Source organism: Equus caballus, chromosome 15 (assembly GCF_041296265.1).
Source record: "Equus caballus isolate H_3958 breed thoroughbred chromosome 15, TB-T2T, whole genome shotgun sequence".
NCBI classification, from domain to species: domain Eukaryota; kingdom Metazoa; phylum Chordata; class Mammalia; order Perissodactyla; family Equidae; genus Equus; species Equus caballus.
The window spans coordinates 47955537-47970661 of record NC_091698.1 but is presented as its reverse complement, the minus strand read 5'-3'; the positions used below and the strand labels follow the sequence as shown (position 1 = coordinate 47970661).

General features: G+C 42.6%; 2 protein-coding genes across 3 annotated transcripts; both read right to left on the bottom strand.

Annotated features, from left to right (window-relative positions):
- Nucleotides 1-83: 83 nt before the first annotated feature.
- On the bottom strand, nt 84-9047 carry SNRPG (small nuclear ribonucleoprotein polypeptide G). The gene is made up of 4 exons (XM_003362978.5): nt 8527-9047; nt 5821-5843; nt 4983-5107; nt 84-438 (listed from the first exon to the last, which is right to left on the bottom strand). Exons 1-4 carry the CDS (start codon nt 8556-8558, stop codon nt 388-390), a joined length of 231 nt encoding a protein of 76 aa, XP_003363026.1. The 5' UTR covers nt 8559-9047; the 3' UTR covers nt 84-387.
- Nucleotides 9048-10110: 1063 nt separating this feature from the next.
- Nucleotides 10111-14676, bottom strand: FAM136A (family with sequence similarity 136 member A). 2 transcript variants are annotated; one of them, XM_001489972.5, is made up of 3 exons: nt 14461-14676; nt 13430-13570; nt 10111-11588 (listed from the first exon to the last, which is right to left on the bottom strand). In XM_001489972.5, exons 1-3 carry the CDS (start codon nt 14545-14547, stop codon nt 11400-11402), a joined length of 417 nt encoding a protein of 138 aa, XP_001490022.1. In that variant the 5' UTR covers nt 14548-14676; the 3' UTR covers nt 10111-11399. The 2 variants fall into 2 exon arrangements, with proteins under 2 accessions (XP_001490022.1, XP_023474712.1); XM_023618944.2 differs by lacking the exon at nt 14461-14676 and adding an exon at nt 13668-13829.
- Between the last annotated feature and the right edge of the window lie 449 nt (nt 14677-15125).

The window sequence follows — 15125 nt, the reverse complement described above, 5'->3', positions numbered from 1 at the left end:
ACTTGGAATGTAGATGTACTAAGAACAGAGTACATCAAAGTTATGAAAATTGCAGTTACTCTTTCAGGAGAAACCCACTCAGGTTTCCAGGTGTTTTATCTCTGTTTATTGTTAAAAGATGGAAAAAAGGCATCCTTGCCATGTTTCACATTTAATCAGACTCGCAGGAATAAGTTCATGTTAGAAAAAATTAGAATAAGGGCTAATATTCTATTTTCTATGCTCAGAACATCTGAGAAAGCATTTTTGCCTATTACAAAAGTTTATTTAACAAAAAAGTTCAATATGAAAATGTACATGACCCAATTTTTATGTTGGAGTAAAACAGGTGCTGTGGAGCAGGGACATGTGGAAGGAGCTGATTTCTCTGGGGAACACAGCCTTCGTTTATACTCGTTCCAAGGCTTCTAACATGATGATACTATTTCCTCGTATTACCTAAGAAAAAGAGAAGTAAATTTGAAAAAATTCACTTAACAGACCTATCGATGATTAAAAGAATTTTCACCAAATCATTAATGTTTTTCCAGTTTTAAATGTCAGTTTGTGACTTTTTTCAAGCCACAAGGACCCCAAATAACTCAAGTCTTTCAATCATGAAGCCACTAAGCCCTTTGTAAGTGAGATATGCATCTTCTATATCAAAGGCTAAGTACCCTTTTGAGATGCCAAGTCTCCAATGACTCATTTCACTTTCTAAACTGTAGGACTCAAGTAACATTGCCCATCTGTGCCCCTAAGGGATCCATGAATTAACAGGAATAGGTACAGCAGAATACGTATGTCAGTTCAGGGTGTAAGATCATTGAGGGAACAAACCAGGATGGAAGTTGCAAAAAGCAGGCTTTATGAAGATGGCATTTTAGCTGGGTCTTGAAAATTCCGTAGAATTTGGACAGGAAGAAATTCTAGACAGAACTGAGATGAAAAAGCATAAGAGGATAACGAAAGAATCTACTTTGAATGCAGTAAAAGCTTATGAAGGGAAGTGAGAAACAAAGATAGTATGCATCTCAGAAGGCCCCAAACACCAATCTTCCAGTGTTTGGAGGACATTTTCATGACACAATAAGCTAATGAAAGTTTCACAGTTGGGGGAACAACCACTGTTCTGGCAACTGCATATATAAATATAGAGAATGGGAGAGACCTTAAGAGTCAGGAAGAGAAATTTTAAAGAAAAGGCCCTATGAGCACAGTGCCCGACACAGTAGCCATTCCATAAATGAAGATCAGCAAGGATACTCACGAGAGCATAGGTGAAATGGCTGGTGACTGAATTCAAGAAGGGGAGAAAAATAAGTCAAACTGGAAGGCAAGGGGACTGAAAATAAGGTGCTTCTGGTGGACTGCAGATCATAATGCAATCACAGATGAGGTCAAGCAGAGCTGGATAGGTCAAAGGACAGGAGGGGGATGAGAGGAAACATAATTTATTAGAATGGGAGGCATTCTGGATAAGATTCAAAGTGGAGCTATGCTTGTAGGCAGCTGGAGTAAAAATAGCTATAACTTGTTCTTCTCTCCCCTCATTCTGCTTGCTTTATATATTACATACACTGTTATTTACTGTCTTCCTCACTCACATGTCATTTCTAGAGGGTAGGGACTTTGGTGCAATAGTCCAGTACCTAAAGTAGTGGCAGGCACAGAAAAGGCTCAATAAGTATCTGTTAAATAAACAAACGAACTCGCATGTGATTTCTGCAGCTCAGACTGGAAAGGAACATGACAGATGGGAGAGTGTCTTGGAGCCTGGCAGAAACCAACAGCAATGAGTATGGAGAGAAGGTGGCAAAGAGTTAAAGAGCAGTATTAAAAGAGAACAATGCCCTGACAATGACAGTGGGGACTGAAGCAGCCTACAGACTCTTACTCTTAAGTGAGGGATAGAAATGAAGAAAGCTAGACGCCATGCTTGCCTAGTTCTCAGTTTTAAATTTCTGGTTTATTTGCAACAGATGATGAACATCATATATCACTGATTAAAGCATGAAAAACAGCTAGCTTCCTTTCCTAGCTCCCTCCTAAATTTGTCCATTTCTGATACTTTCCCTAGAACTCAAGGGTGGTGGAGAGAAGTTACTTCAGATAAACTAAAATTTTCAGATCTGAGGGATTTTTTTAGGGGATTCATTAAAAAACAAAACTACGCCACTTTCACCAACATTTTCTAAAGTGCTATTACACACTTCTTTGCCTTCTCACATATATACAGGAAGTAGGGCTAGTCAGTGAACACATCTGCCTTGTGGTGCTCTTCCTTTTTTCCCATTGTATTCCAGGCTCAATTCTCCAAATCAAACTGGAACCATCAGGTCCCGAATTCCAGACGGCTCTCTTTCGTGCTTCAATACTAGTTTTTGCAAAGTGCCGCTCAGGCTTTCAGCCTCTCGAAAGGGCACAGCTGTCTAATGAAGACTACAAACCTACAGTGGAGCTATAGAAGCAAAAAGCTATTAAGAACTGAACTACGAAGCATCATAAAATACAGAATTTTTATTACATTCTTCTTTTTTAAAGATTTTTCCTTTTTCTCCCCAAAGCCCCCCAGTACGTAATTGTATATTTTTCGTTGTGGGTCCTTCTAGTTGTGGCACGTGGGATGCCACCTTAACACAACTTGATGAGTGGTGCCATGTCTGTGCCCAGGATCCAAACCGGAAAACCTTGGGCCTCCGAAGCAGAGCATGCGAACTTAACCACCCGGCCACAGGGCTGGCCCCTTTTTAGTACATTCTTAAGGGAACCTTGGGGTAGAGTGGAATCTTAAGGAAATAAGACAGAGGTGAGGCCACCGACAACCTGGGGATGTCTCAGAAGAGGCTAGTCAAGACATCATTAACTATCCAGCTGACAGACCCTCAAAACAAATTACCTCCCCCTCAGAACAGACACATTCTTAATGCTATTTTTAGTACAATGGCATTATGAAATTCCAATGGCCTCAACAGATTACTGACTTGGACAAGGGAATAATGAAGCCAATGTAACAGTCTCCTTTGCCAAACAACTTGTGAAAAAACGAAACCATAACCAGTGTTTCCCTTTGTTCAACCTCAGAAAAGCTGTTCTTGCATTTTCTTTAGAATATCTTTATATTAAAGACCACTGATATATTACCATTACCTCATTTTCAAAGCGTTAACTTGGCTGTAAAAATTAGTGCCTACTAATACAAACTTCTTTTGGTTACACGAGAAGCACCAGAGGGGGAACAGCGGACCGCCTAAACAGAGGGAGTAGGTGCTCATTATTTGAATGACTTGGGATGGTGCTGTTTTTAACCGAATTCTGTGTAAAGAAAATTAAGCCCATCAAAATTCAGGGGGAAAACTGAGAGAAAGATCCTTGATCTAGGCTTAATTCCTTCTCTGATAAAACTCCAAGAAGTGTCAAAGATTCTCTAAAAAGTTATCTTCCCAAGGTAGAATCAACTTTTAGATGTCAAGTCCTTTTTGAATCCTTTTTTAGCAAATCTGCTGAGGTATGAAATAAAAACTGAATTGACTCTCTATTAGAATGAGGGTTTCCTAATCCGTAAAAGGAAGGGCTAGAGGAAAATCTTGGGGTATTTAAAAACTGTTTTTATAAGAAACTGGCAGCTAATGATTTGCACATAGTTTTATTCATTTTCAACAGAAGCTCAAGGAGAATGTACCTGAGAGGAAGGTCGACTTACGTGAAACTTGGAGGCAAGGGGTAGTCTCCTATCTAGAGACTCTAAGCTGTTCTTCCAACCTTTACCACTGATTTGCTTTTCAAAATGGAGGAATGGAAATACATTTGAAATAAGCAACATAAACCTTGGAAACAGTGATTAAAAAAAAATTTACACCCCTTTACTGTTCAAACATAAAAAAATAATAGTGAGGCAAAAAATCAAGGCTAACACTTAGGAGTTCTTGCCACCTCTTAGAGGTCTTCATGCTTAAAGATTTGCTAAAACTAAGTTGTCCTTTCTGATTCACCCTTCCCAAGAAACTTGGACTCACCACTTACTGGGTGTATTGCCCTGTGCTGGACAAAGACAGGGATTCACAGCCTGGGTCTTGCTGAGAAACAGCAAAAACTCTTCTTCAGCAGTCACACCATTGTGGCCTCATGAATGCAGAAATGTCTGCTCCTCTAATTAAGAACTCAGTCTTTCCATTCCCCCCTCCCCCCATTTTCTTCCATGTGAATGGCTGTTATCATGATTGTCTCTGGCAATTTTTACCTTGACTACTTTTAAATTCGGATGTGATAAACCAGAAAATATAGGTTGATTATATACACAATTAAAATAAAAAAGTGTAATCTGTGGACTGCATTTGTTAGAAATGTAAAATTTCAGGTTCCACCTCACACCTACTGAATTAGGATCTGCATTTTAACAAGATCTTCTGGGAATTCACAAGCATGCTAAAGTTTGATAAATAGCTCTTAATCCTCACCACACATTAAAAATTACCCAAGGTCTTTTAACCAAAAAAAGATGGTACCATGAGAGATACAGTTTCAAGTGCTCTCGGGTGGAATCTAGGCAGAGTTTGTTTGTTTGTTTTGGTAAAACTCCTCAGGTGATTATAAACGCTCTAGATCAGTGGTTAATCTTTGCCGTACATTAGAATCACCTGGGGAACATCCCAGACTAATTTGATTCTAAGATGCAACTAAGATTGAGTACTATTACTGCTCTAATGAAGGACTAACTATGGGCCTCTAACATAGAATAAAGCTCCAAAATGATTTCCAACAGGTATTTCAAGCCCAAGGACCCCATGGGGTTCTGTATAGGATTCAGATCTAACCTACAGGTAACTGGGACATTATCACAGTTAAATGACTACCATATGTTAAACTAAAAGGGAGCTGGAAAGTCTAATCTTGCTGTAATGTGCCTAACTTCAATTTAATCCAAGAGTTTGATAGAAGAGAAGTTAATGTTTATTCTGAAAGAAAAATGAAATCTCTGAGAAAAACCTTACATCTTTACTTACCACCATTCCAATATTGTTCTGTTGCCCACTAGTTGCCATCTCCACACATTCGTCTATCACAAGATTCATAAAGGGATCAAATCCCCGCAATATTCCTTGGACATGTCTGCCACCATTTAATTTCACTATAAAAAGGGAAAAAGAACTTTTAATAAAACTGACCCTTAACTGTCAACAATTCATTAAAAATTAGGTGGGATAAAACCCAGGCATTTAAGATGTATAATCCACTATCCTTACTATACGCCAAGCGCTGGGCTAAACATTTTACATTTACTTCCCCATTTAAACTTATAAGAACCCTATAAAGTAGAATTGTGCAACTCTTTACAAGGGAACTGAAGTATAGAGCTTTTCAGTAACTGGTTCAAGGTTATAAAGCTACTATGTGGTAAAGTTGGGACTCGAACTGAAGGTGGCTTGCCTCTAAAGTCAGTCTTTTTTTTTTTTTTTTAAAAGAAAGATTAGCCCTGAGCTAACTACTGCCAATCCTCCTCTTTTTCAGATTTTTAGTCCCTGTCTAAGTCCTTTGCTTAAAGGAAAAAAGGTTAATAAGTTTTCAAATATTACAAAATAGGAAAATCCTGTTAATTCTGTCAAAGTGAGGGAGGGCTTATACGAAACAATAAAACGTCTGAAGTACTGTAAAATGTATTAAACATCAGAAATTAGGCAAATAAAATTGTCTAGTTAAGACTGTGATAAACTTGCTTAATTAATGGATATGAGTTAGAGGTTGTGTGCTTTGAATTTTTATAAAGTTGCTCCAAGTGTTATATACTGCCAAGACACATGTAAAAAGCAACTGAACAACAGAAAACAAAGAAACTCAACTTACATGATAACTTCTTGTCCATAAATCTAAAAAAGCAAGGGGTAAAGATTATTTAACTCATTTTAAAAATTTAAGCATAAATAAGCACAAAGTAGATATAGCCAAGATAATTTGGTAAAATTTACACAACAGGAATAATGAAATTTAAAAGAGTAAAAACTTTATACTGCTATGAAGGATAAGGGAGTAATGGGACCACCTCAATTAGCACTTACACAAAGCACTGTATTTGGGGAAGGGGCAAGATAATAAACAAAGGGGAAGAGATTTAGAATACATTCATGTACATTAAATTGAGTCTTTATACTGATGTGATTTACAAAAACTTTCTTGTTCAATATTGACCTAATTTTCAACAACTGGATTTTATAGCCCTAACAGAAAAACAAAGATTTGGTTACTTCCAAAACCAAACAAAGCTGTGAAGAAACGAGAAGGTAATCAAACCATATCAATTCAATAGGCATTTTAATTTATATTTGAGACAGTAAGTAGTGTTATTTCACTTGATATTAAGCATCAATCTTAAGTGTTCAGGATATTCTTCAACACAAGTATATTTTAGCAAAATAAATGCATACTTTGAAACTTTAAACAATTTGAATTAAGAAAATCCCATCTCAGCAGGATAGTCTGAGACTATCAAGAATTTTACCTCTTCTAGTTATAGGCTAGAAAACAGGAAATTTCATTCAATATTAACGTATAAGATATGGGAGAATTCAAAGATAAATATGACATGGGGCCTGACACAAAGCGTGAGAAGATAGATTTACAGATAAAAATACATAGTGTGATGTATAAAATCTATTTGAATAGGATGTACTACATAAAACATAGCAAATATCACACACATGAGCATATCTAACCCTTACAACAACTTTGTAAGTTACGTACTATTATTACCACCATTTTATAGATGGGGAACTGAGGCTTAGAAAGGTTAAGTAAACTGTCCAAAGTCACACAGCAGGTGAGAAAATTTGAGCAAACACAATGGTTCAGTTTAGCTGGAGAACAGCACACTTAAGAAGTGTGTGTATTACCTGGTGCTTGAATTTCAGATAGAGGAGCCTGAATACTGGGTCAAGAAGTCTGGACTTTATTACCCAGACAGCGATAAACGATTAAAGCAAAATCAGGCATTCAAAAGACTACCGTGGCAGTGATTTTTAAGAGGTGGGTGGGAGAATTCAGTACAGCCAGGATATCTCAACCTTGGCATACTGAAATTTGCGGCCAGATAATTCTTTGTCGTCGAGGATGTCCAGTGCATTGTAGGATGCTTAGCAGCACCCCTGGTCTTTACCCACTAGACACTGGTAGAACCTGACTCCTTACCCCAACCCAGTTAAGAACCACCGAGTTATGCTAAACCAGGAGGCGGGTATAAAAGTGTAAAGGAAGATGGTATGTGTGAGAAAGTAAACTTAGAAAAAATTTTGGGAGGCAGATCTGACAGAACTTCACAATTCATGAAATCTAGAAATGAGAAAAGTATTAAAACTACTTTGATTCTCTGAAATTCTTAAATAATATCTGTTAAGAATCAAAAAGGAAATCTAAGACTATAAGTAGAGAATGGTCCTTTTGTTAAAAAATAATTACCATTTCACCAGCTCCTGATGAATCCAGAGGATACTTACGAGATTTTACCAGCTCACCAATAAAACACCTTTCAGATAAGCATTTTCACGACAGTAATTTATTTTTCTTAACGCTAGCTTATGATTTAATAATTAAGTCTTTAACAGATCCAACTAAGATACACGTTTTTGCAGAAAAGATGGCTTTGATACAAAGGTGCATAATTAAACGCAAAATTATGAAATGCTAACTTGTCCTTAAGTCTGACTTCTTTCTGGAGCTAATGATAAATAAACCATACACAAGGCAGACCAGATGGTTGCCTTACAAACTGATTCCTGGAGCAATTTTGCATCCTTTGTGCTATCCAACTAGTGCATGCAGAATTCCAGCATTACATGGTATAAACAAGATAGAGAAGTACTTAGGAGACATGGGACATCTTAAGAGTGTTTGAGGAAGTCAAAGCGTTTAATCGGGCCCTATCTAAAGTAGAAATATTCTACTTTGACTTGATTTTACTGGGTGCAGGGGAAACTTTATTCTCTGATTGGAAAAATGAAGGTTCTCCCACAGCTCTGTTCACAGAGCAAGGTATCACATGACATTCAAGTTTGACTTAAGTACAAGAAAGCTAGAAAAAGGAATGTCTAAGTTAAAATTCAAAGAAACAGCTACAAACACATTCTAAGATCAACGCGGCTTTGGATTCCTCATATACTATCGAACACCAGCATTCCATCCACCTCCTTAGTTCCTCCTACACTTACTCTCCAGCCACCTTATCGAGAACAAGATGCTACTCAAGATGTTCCTCAAAGGGGTGCATTCGAGATCTTCAGATAACGAGGGAGACGGCGGGGGAGACGTGGGTCCGCAGCTCGGTTCAGGGAGGCAGGTCGGCGGAACGGAGGCGCTTCGCTGTCCCTGGTAACCACGCTGACCAAGACGAACGGGACGTGTGCGCGGGCTTCAGGCCCCGAAGCGCGGGACCCAGCCGGATCTCGGCGGCCTCGGACGAGCATGCATGCCAGGCGCACTGACGGGACATGGCGGGGGACCTACAGAGCTCGAGGCACGCAAAGAAGCTGCCACTTGAGCGCGGCCCTCACGCATACTTACTTTTTCAACTCAGGAGGGTGAGCTTTGCTCATGATGTCTTCTCACCGAGCTCAAAGATGCCTCCAAACGCAATTCACGGCTTCCCTTACGCTCCCGCGGCAGGCCCGGCGTTTTGCGTCTGACGTCGCTGAGCCCGTGAACCAATCGATTGTCTGCAGCGTTCACATTTCACCTCGCGATACTTAGGGGACGCCCGAGAGTGTCCGTCCGTCTTGAGCTTCCGGCTGAGAGGCCAGCGATTGGCCAGGATGGAGGGGTGGGGCTTCGAGACGTCCTACTCCGTTGGGTTTCCTCTTCTGTTAGACTGAGATAACGTCCGGTTTCTAGCTTCTGAGCGACACTAGTCACTTCGTTACCTTTGCGTTTCGCATCGTTTGTCTTCTTCAGAGATACTAAATGAAAATAAACTCTGGAGGTGTGGGCCCCTAATATCTCTTTGGCATGCATTCCCACAGCATACTGTCATGCTAAGCCTAGGGTTCCAGTAACATTTCAATTATTGACCTCTACGCCGGAAGAGTAGGGTGACAAGGCTTCAGTTTCCAGGACTTTGAATCAAGACCCCGGAAGTGTATTCCTGGCTGACGTCCTCCAATTCTTTAACACTGCCTCCAGAAGCCCACATAATGTACTTTGCCCCTATATATAAAACGTGAAGTGCAGCGCACAAACGATCTCTAATATGAGGCACTGATTTTCAAGTCAAGAGTGTAGAGTGTAGAGTGTAGAGGTGGTCTCCGCCTTGTTCCCAGTTAAGTTACCCAAAATAGGAGAATGTATGAATTAAATGCAATAAAGATTATAGAAGATGTAGGCCAAAACAGAAAAGCCTTGGTCATTTTAAGTAGGGGATTGTTCTCCAAAATTCAACTCATTCCTAACGTTCAGGAATGACTTTATTTAAATATCAATCATAGTAAAGACTTAGTTAAACTCATCATATATTTTGTATTCTCTTGTCACTCAAAATCTTAGACATTGCATTTTCTCTAGAGGGATCATAATTGTGTATCTTTTCCAACTCTTGCTGTTAGTGTTTATTTGAAGCTAGAGACCTGACATGGCTATTTATTTTATTTTATTGAGGAAGATTAGCCCTGAGCTAACATCTGCTGCCAATCCTCCCCTTTTTGCTGAAGAAAATTGGCGCTGAGCTAACATCTATGCCCATCTTCTTCTATTTTATATGTGGGATACCTACCACAGCGTGGCTTGATAAGCAGTGTGAAGGTTTGTGCCTGGGATCTGAACTAGGGAACCCCGGGCCACTGAAGTCGAACACATGAAGTTCACCACTGTGCCACTGGGTCAGCCTTGATGTGGATATTTAATTTCTTTTAGCCTTATAGACAGGTTCTATCTTTTTACATTATGGACTTCAACTCATACGGCCCTAGCCTGCCCTCAAAGTTTTTCCCACTTACAATGAACAAGTCCTGCACCCAAACCATAACTAATTTTCACTCTTCTGAACCTCTTAAGAAGCTTATTTCATACATTACAAAGAGAAACATGAGAAAGAGAATATATAACTTTCTCAAGTTATATATTCACAACCCAGATATGATGAAACACACACAATAGTGGAGGAAAAATTAAACCTTATTTATTTTTAAAAACCCAACCACTAGGAAAATATATCACAGCCTTGAAACAGCAAACAGACAGGCTATATTATCATCTCAAGTGATAAGCAGGTAAAAAGACAACAAAGTCCTTATCAAATGATAAGGTGCCAGATTTGGGGCAGGAACACTGCATGTTGCAAAAGCCCCAGGCAGAAGTGCTATTTGGTATTGGGGGGCCGCCCCTCTTTTGCTCTAAAGGAGTCACAGCTCACCCATGAGTTGCTTACTTTTTCTTCCTTGACCTTCCTGTTGCTAAAAGGATTGTCTCGATAGGGCTCTCTTACTTCAGGGGCTAAGTAAGCAGCACTGGGTTTAGGCTTTCATTCCATTCTGTTCTATGAAAAGCAGGTTTTCCCAAATTCAGTACTTCAGAACTCTCTTAATTAAGCAGCCAGCAGTTCCTCTTTCACTCTTCATTCCTAGATACCTGTATATAGCACAGTTGAACCCCTCTTTCCCATCAAGGGAGAGTGTTCCTGCAAGATTGTCCTGTCACTGCTGCAGACAGCCTCCGGGCCCGACGCGGCAGTCCGTGAGAGGGAAGGTCTGTTTCCCATCCCCAGTATGACACGGCCTCTCTCCAGGGTGAAGGATGGAATGTGTGAGAATTTTAAGAAACACACATCCACATCTTGATGGCCAGAAAGGGATATTCACAAGAAACTTTTCCAAGTTCCTATGCAAACTACCTCTCCCAACTCCACATCTTAAATCAACTTCATGCCCTTGTATATAAAACAAAACCAAGCAAAACAAAGACCCAGAAACCTTTTTCTGCCTTCTAAATTAGTTTATGGAAAATGGTGTGGTGATCCTTGCAGTCAACAGAAAGTTGTCAACAAACGGAGAACACCTGTCTTCCCACTCCACCAGATCATAGGCAGGTGAGAGGAAACTGCCAGCCTGCTGGAACCTGTGTACTAAGAAGAATCTGGTACCTTGGAGGGCTCTGGTTGGGTACAAGGGAGATCCCTACAGCCAGGATAAGCACTCGCCACATGAAACAGGCTCTCAGAAACTCTCCTGTGCTATCTCTGACTCATATTTTAGCACCAGTTTTTTCCATTTCACTTTCTAGGAGTGAAACATAAAGAAACCAATGTCCAGAGGAAAGTGACATATGCCTTAAACTCGCTGCCATCCTTAATTTCTTCATTCATAAACTTTGCTTAAAAGACCAAAATTCCCATTCCTCTTTTTAAATAGATTCCTGTCCTTAGCCCCACTGGCCAATGGCAAAGACTTCTATTTCCCAATGGATGAGAGAGACTCCTTCATCTTCTTGGTCATGGTTGGGATGAGGTGCATGTGGTCATCCACACATTTGGTCACACAACTCTCCAGCTGCCGCTTCACTTGAAGCTCTTTACTTCCGGCATCTATTGAATCTTTGGCTTTGTCATTGCAATGCATGGTGCACCGGGCCAGACGGTCCTGTGGCAAGAAGGAAGAGGGTAGAGAAGGCTGAGAGGATGGCCTCCATTTCCCGAGTACTTATCATGCGCCAGGCGTTCTGCTACATATTTTGGCTTGACATACTTTATCTTGATCAATTAAAGGGACACTATAGTGCAATCAACAAAGATTATACTGAAACAGAGGGTGGTACCTGGAGGTCCCAGACAAAGCATTACTAGAAAGCAGGTGAATGACAGAATAAATCGTAAAGAAGCCCTTTCCAGAAGTGAGAAGTAACTAGAGGCTACTGTTACTCAATACAGAAAAGCTTACAAACATCTCGAGTCTTTAATGTCTGTCCTTGCTACAGAAAAACACTCAATTAACCAACATTTATTGAGCATCTACTATGTGCCAGGTACTCTTCTAGCGCTGGGGAATACAGTGATGAGTGAAACAGATAAAGTTCTTGCCCTTGTAGAACTTACATTCCAGAGACGAGAGAGAGAGACAAACAAAATAAATAAGTGGAGATGTTGAGGAAACAGTTGGTTATATGAATCTGGACATCAGGAGTGAAGTTGGTCTAGAGATACGAATGTAGGCATTGTCAGCATATAGATGATATTTATAGTTATGAGAACAGAAAACTAGATGGAAAAGAGAAAAGGTCCAGGGACAGCTCTGGGCCCTCCAACGCTCAGAGGCTAGAGAGGGGAAACACCAGCAAAGGAGGCCAAGAAAGAGGGCCATGGAGGGAGGTGGAAACCAGAGTGAGGTGTCTTGGTGGCCAACTGAATAAAGTGTTTCAGGGAGCTGGAGAGTGATCCACTGTGCCAATGACGCAGAGAGGCTGAGGAAGATGAGGAAAGAGAAATGGCCACTGGATTTAGACCCATGGAGGGGAGTAGTAAGAGCAGTTCTGGCACAGTGGAAGGTAAGCCTGACTGGAGAGGACAGAAAAGGGAATGGAAGGAGCAAGTTATACAGAAATTCATGAATCAATTTTTCCAAGACTCTATCTATAAAGTCAGGTGTCAGAAGAAACATAAAGGAACTCATCGGAGTTCCGTGACCTTGGAGAAGTTATTCCTTTATAGTGTCAGTAATTTTGAAGAATTTTCTATAGCAGAATGTAAAAATGTATCACATTAGACATAATGTTTCCATGTGAACAGAATCCCAGGCTATGACAAACTGCTTCAGAAGTGAGCCCTGCGTTCCCCACGCTCCAGAAAAGCATATTCAGAGGAAGGGAGTAAAATGAAGTTGTGGCTACCTTTTGCTCCAGAGAGGGATACAGGGGGCTCTTAGCGACCTTGGAGGGGCTTGCGAGGCAGGCGTCAGTGAGTCAACGATAAGGCTTCACACAAATGACTGCTCTTTAGTGACATGGGAGCTGCAAGTGTCACTTGGATGTAGCAAGTAGGGACATTCTTGGGTAGACACTTGTGTGGGTGTGTAAGTCCACAAAATGATGGTAGGATCTTGCTCTAATCTGCACCTTTTAAAGATGATCCTATTCCACTTTCCTGGGGATTCGGCTGTTGTAAGAATGAATTATTATGCTTCAGAAAACTTTATACTATACAGTATACATATATTTGATGTCTGTGGGGAAAAAAAGCCTAAGTTCTTGGTCACGAACTCCCTTGGTGACTCCCTTTTACATCTTTGTTTCTATGGGAAATACAGCACTCAACCTCTGGCACTTTTTCCAAAATGTCAAACCCTTGTGAAGATTGGTTGGCCACAGGACGGTCACAAATGTTAAAAGAACCAAGACGCTAAAACCAAGAGTTTTGAACAAATGCTTGTCATCTCCTGCAAAAGAGCCACATCAAGGACTAGAGCCCTCTCTTTGGGATATTCCTCACCTGGAACTTCTCCAACTCGCTGGTCACCAGGGCCTGGGCTTGAGCCAGAGGCGCATGGCAGCGCTCAATGCACTGGTGTACCTGCTGCATGGACGCCTGGCTGTCCTCACAGCAGCTGGCGCTGCACCGGAACATGAGGCCCTGTAGAAGGAAGGCAGAGAGAGGTTAGGCAGGAAAGCCTCTGGTGACAGAGGTGACCGCGGAGGGCAAGGGAGGCTAGGAGCATCTATCTATGCACCTCTCCTTAGAATAGACATCAGAACTTAAAACCACGATGGGAAAGTTATCCTTGGTGCCTAGCAGAGTGTTTCATGGGCTTCTTGCTGCTGGCTCACTGGCACTTGTTGCATCAAAGGCTGGGTGGATGGGGAAGGTGGCAGTGGTCAAACAAAGCGAAGTTCTGAAAACCACAGGGTTCAGAGGTCAGCAACCTAGTATTCTACATTCCACCAGGGGACAACCGATCCATTAATCGACTCAAGGAGCACTACAAGGGAAACCCACAATCTGGTTAGGTAGGCAGGTCCAACAAAACACTTAGGGGATCAGAGCAGAGCAGCATATGAACCAGCGCTGTGTGGAGTGGAGTTCGGTGCAACAGAACCGGGCATGACCTGGCCATTGGGAGGCCGAGCGCCTTCGTCTTTCCGGTCTTTCACCTTGGCCGTGCTCTTTCTGGGCCTCGGGATGCTCACCTGCAGAAGGGGCCGCGCAAGAGGGGCAAGTAGGGGAGGCCGAACGCCTCACACCAGGGGCTTTCTAACCCTGGTCTGGGGACGCCCTCTTCCCCGGATCGGCCTGGGTGGAAAACGGCCTTGCGCACAGATTTCATCCACTCAGTCGCAGCTCCCGAAGTTCTGTCTGTGGGCAAGGCGTGCTTCCGAGGACGCCGCGGCGACCCCAGGGCCGCCCTGACCCGGGTCTGCGGGGAGGGGGACAGCGGCCCGGGGCCTCGCGCGGCGGCTGCGGGAAGGGGCCGGGAGTCCCGGGCCGCCGGGGCTCCCCTCGCATCGGCCTGCGCGCTCCACTACCTGCATCTTCCGGATGTTCTCTCTCTCCAGACTCTTCACCATGGAGTCCACCGCCTCCTGCACGCGGAGCTGCTGCAGCTCCGCCATGGCGACCCCGCACTGCGCCCCGCCGCGCCGGCGCCCACATGGACTCCAGAGCACCGGCCCGCCCCCTCGCCGCCGCTTCCCAGGTCACCGCGGCCCGCCCTTCCCGGGCCACGCCGCCGCCTGGCGTTCGAGAGGAGCAACTGCAGCCGCGCGGCCTCGCTCCCTCCCGCGGCCTCCGGCCGGCTCCCGCTCCCACCCGGCCCCCTGCGGCCGCGGTGCGCGCCCGCCGGAGCCGCCTCGGGCAGCGGAGGGTTGGTCAACCTCCCCCGGCAACCGGCCGTGAGAGCACTACGACTGCCTTTCTCCCTCCTCTCCCTCCCTCCGTCCCTCTTTCCCTCTTTTCCTTCAAATTCTTTAAAAAAAATTTTAATGTAATTAACATAAAGATGAATATGCCCAGATCTTAGGTGTATAGTTGAAGAATTTTAACAAATCTTGCCTTTTCCCAATCTCCGCCCTTTCTTCCCCCATTCCCCCACCTCTGACCCCAGGCAACCACTGATCTGCTTTGTCACTACAGATTACATTTCCCCTTTCTAGAACGTGTACATAATCATTCTGGCTGCTTCACCTAGCAT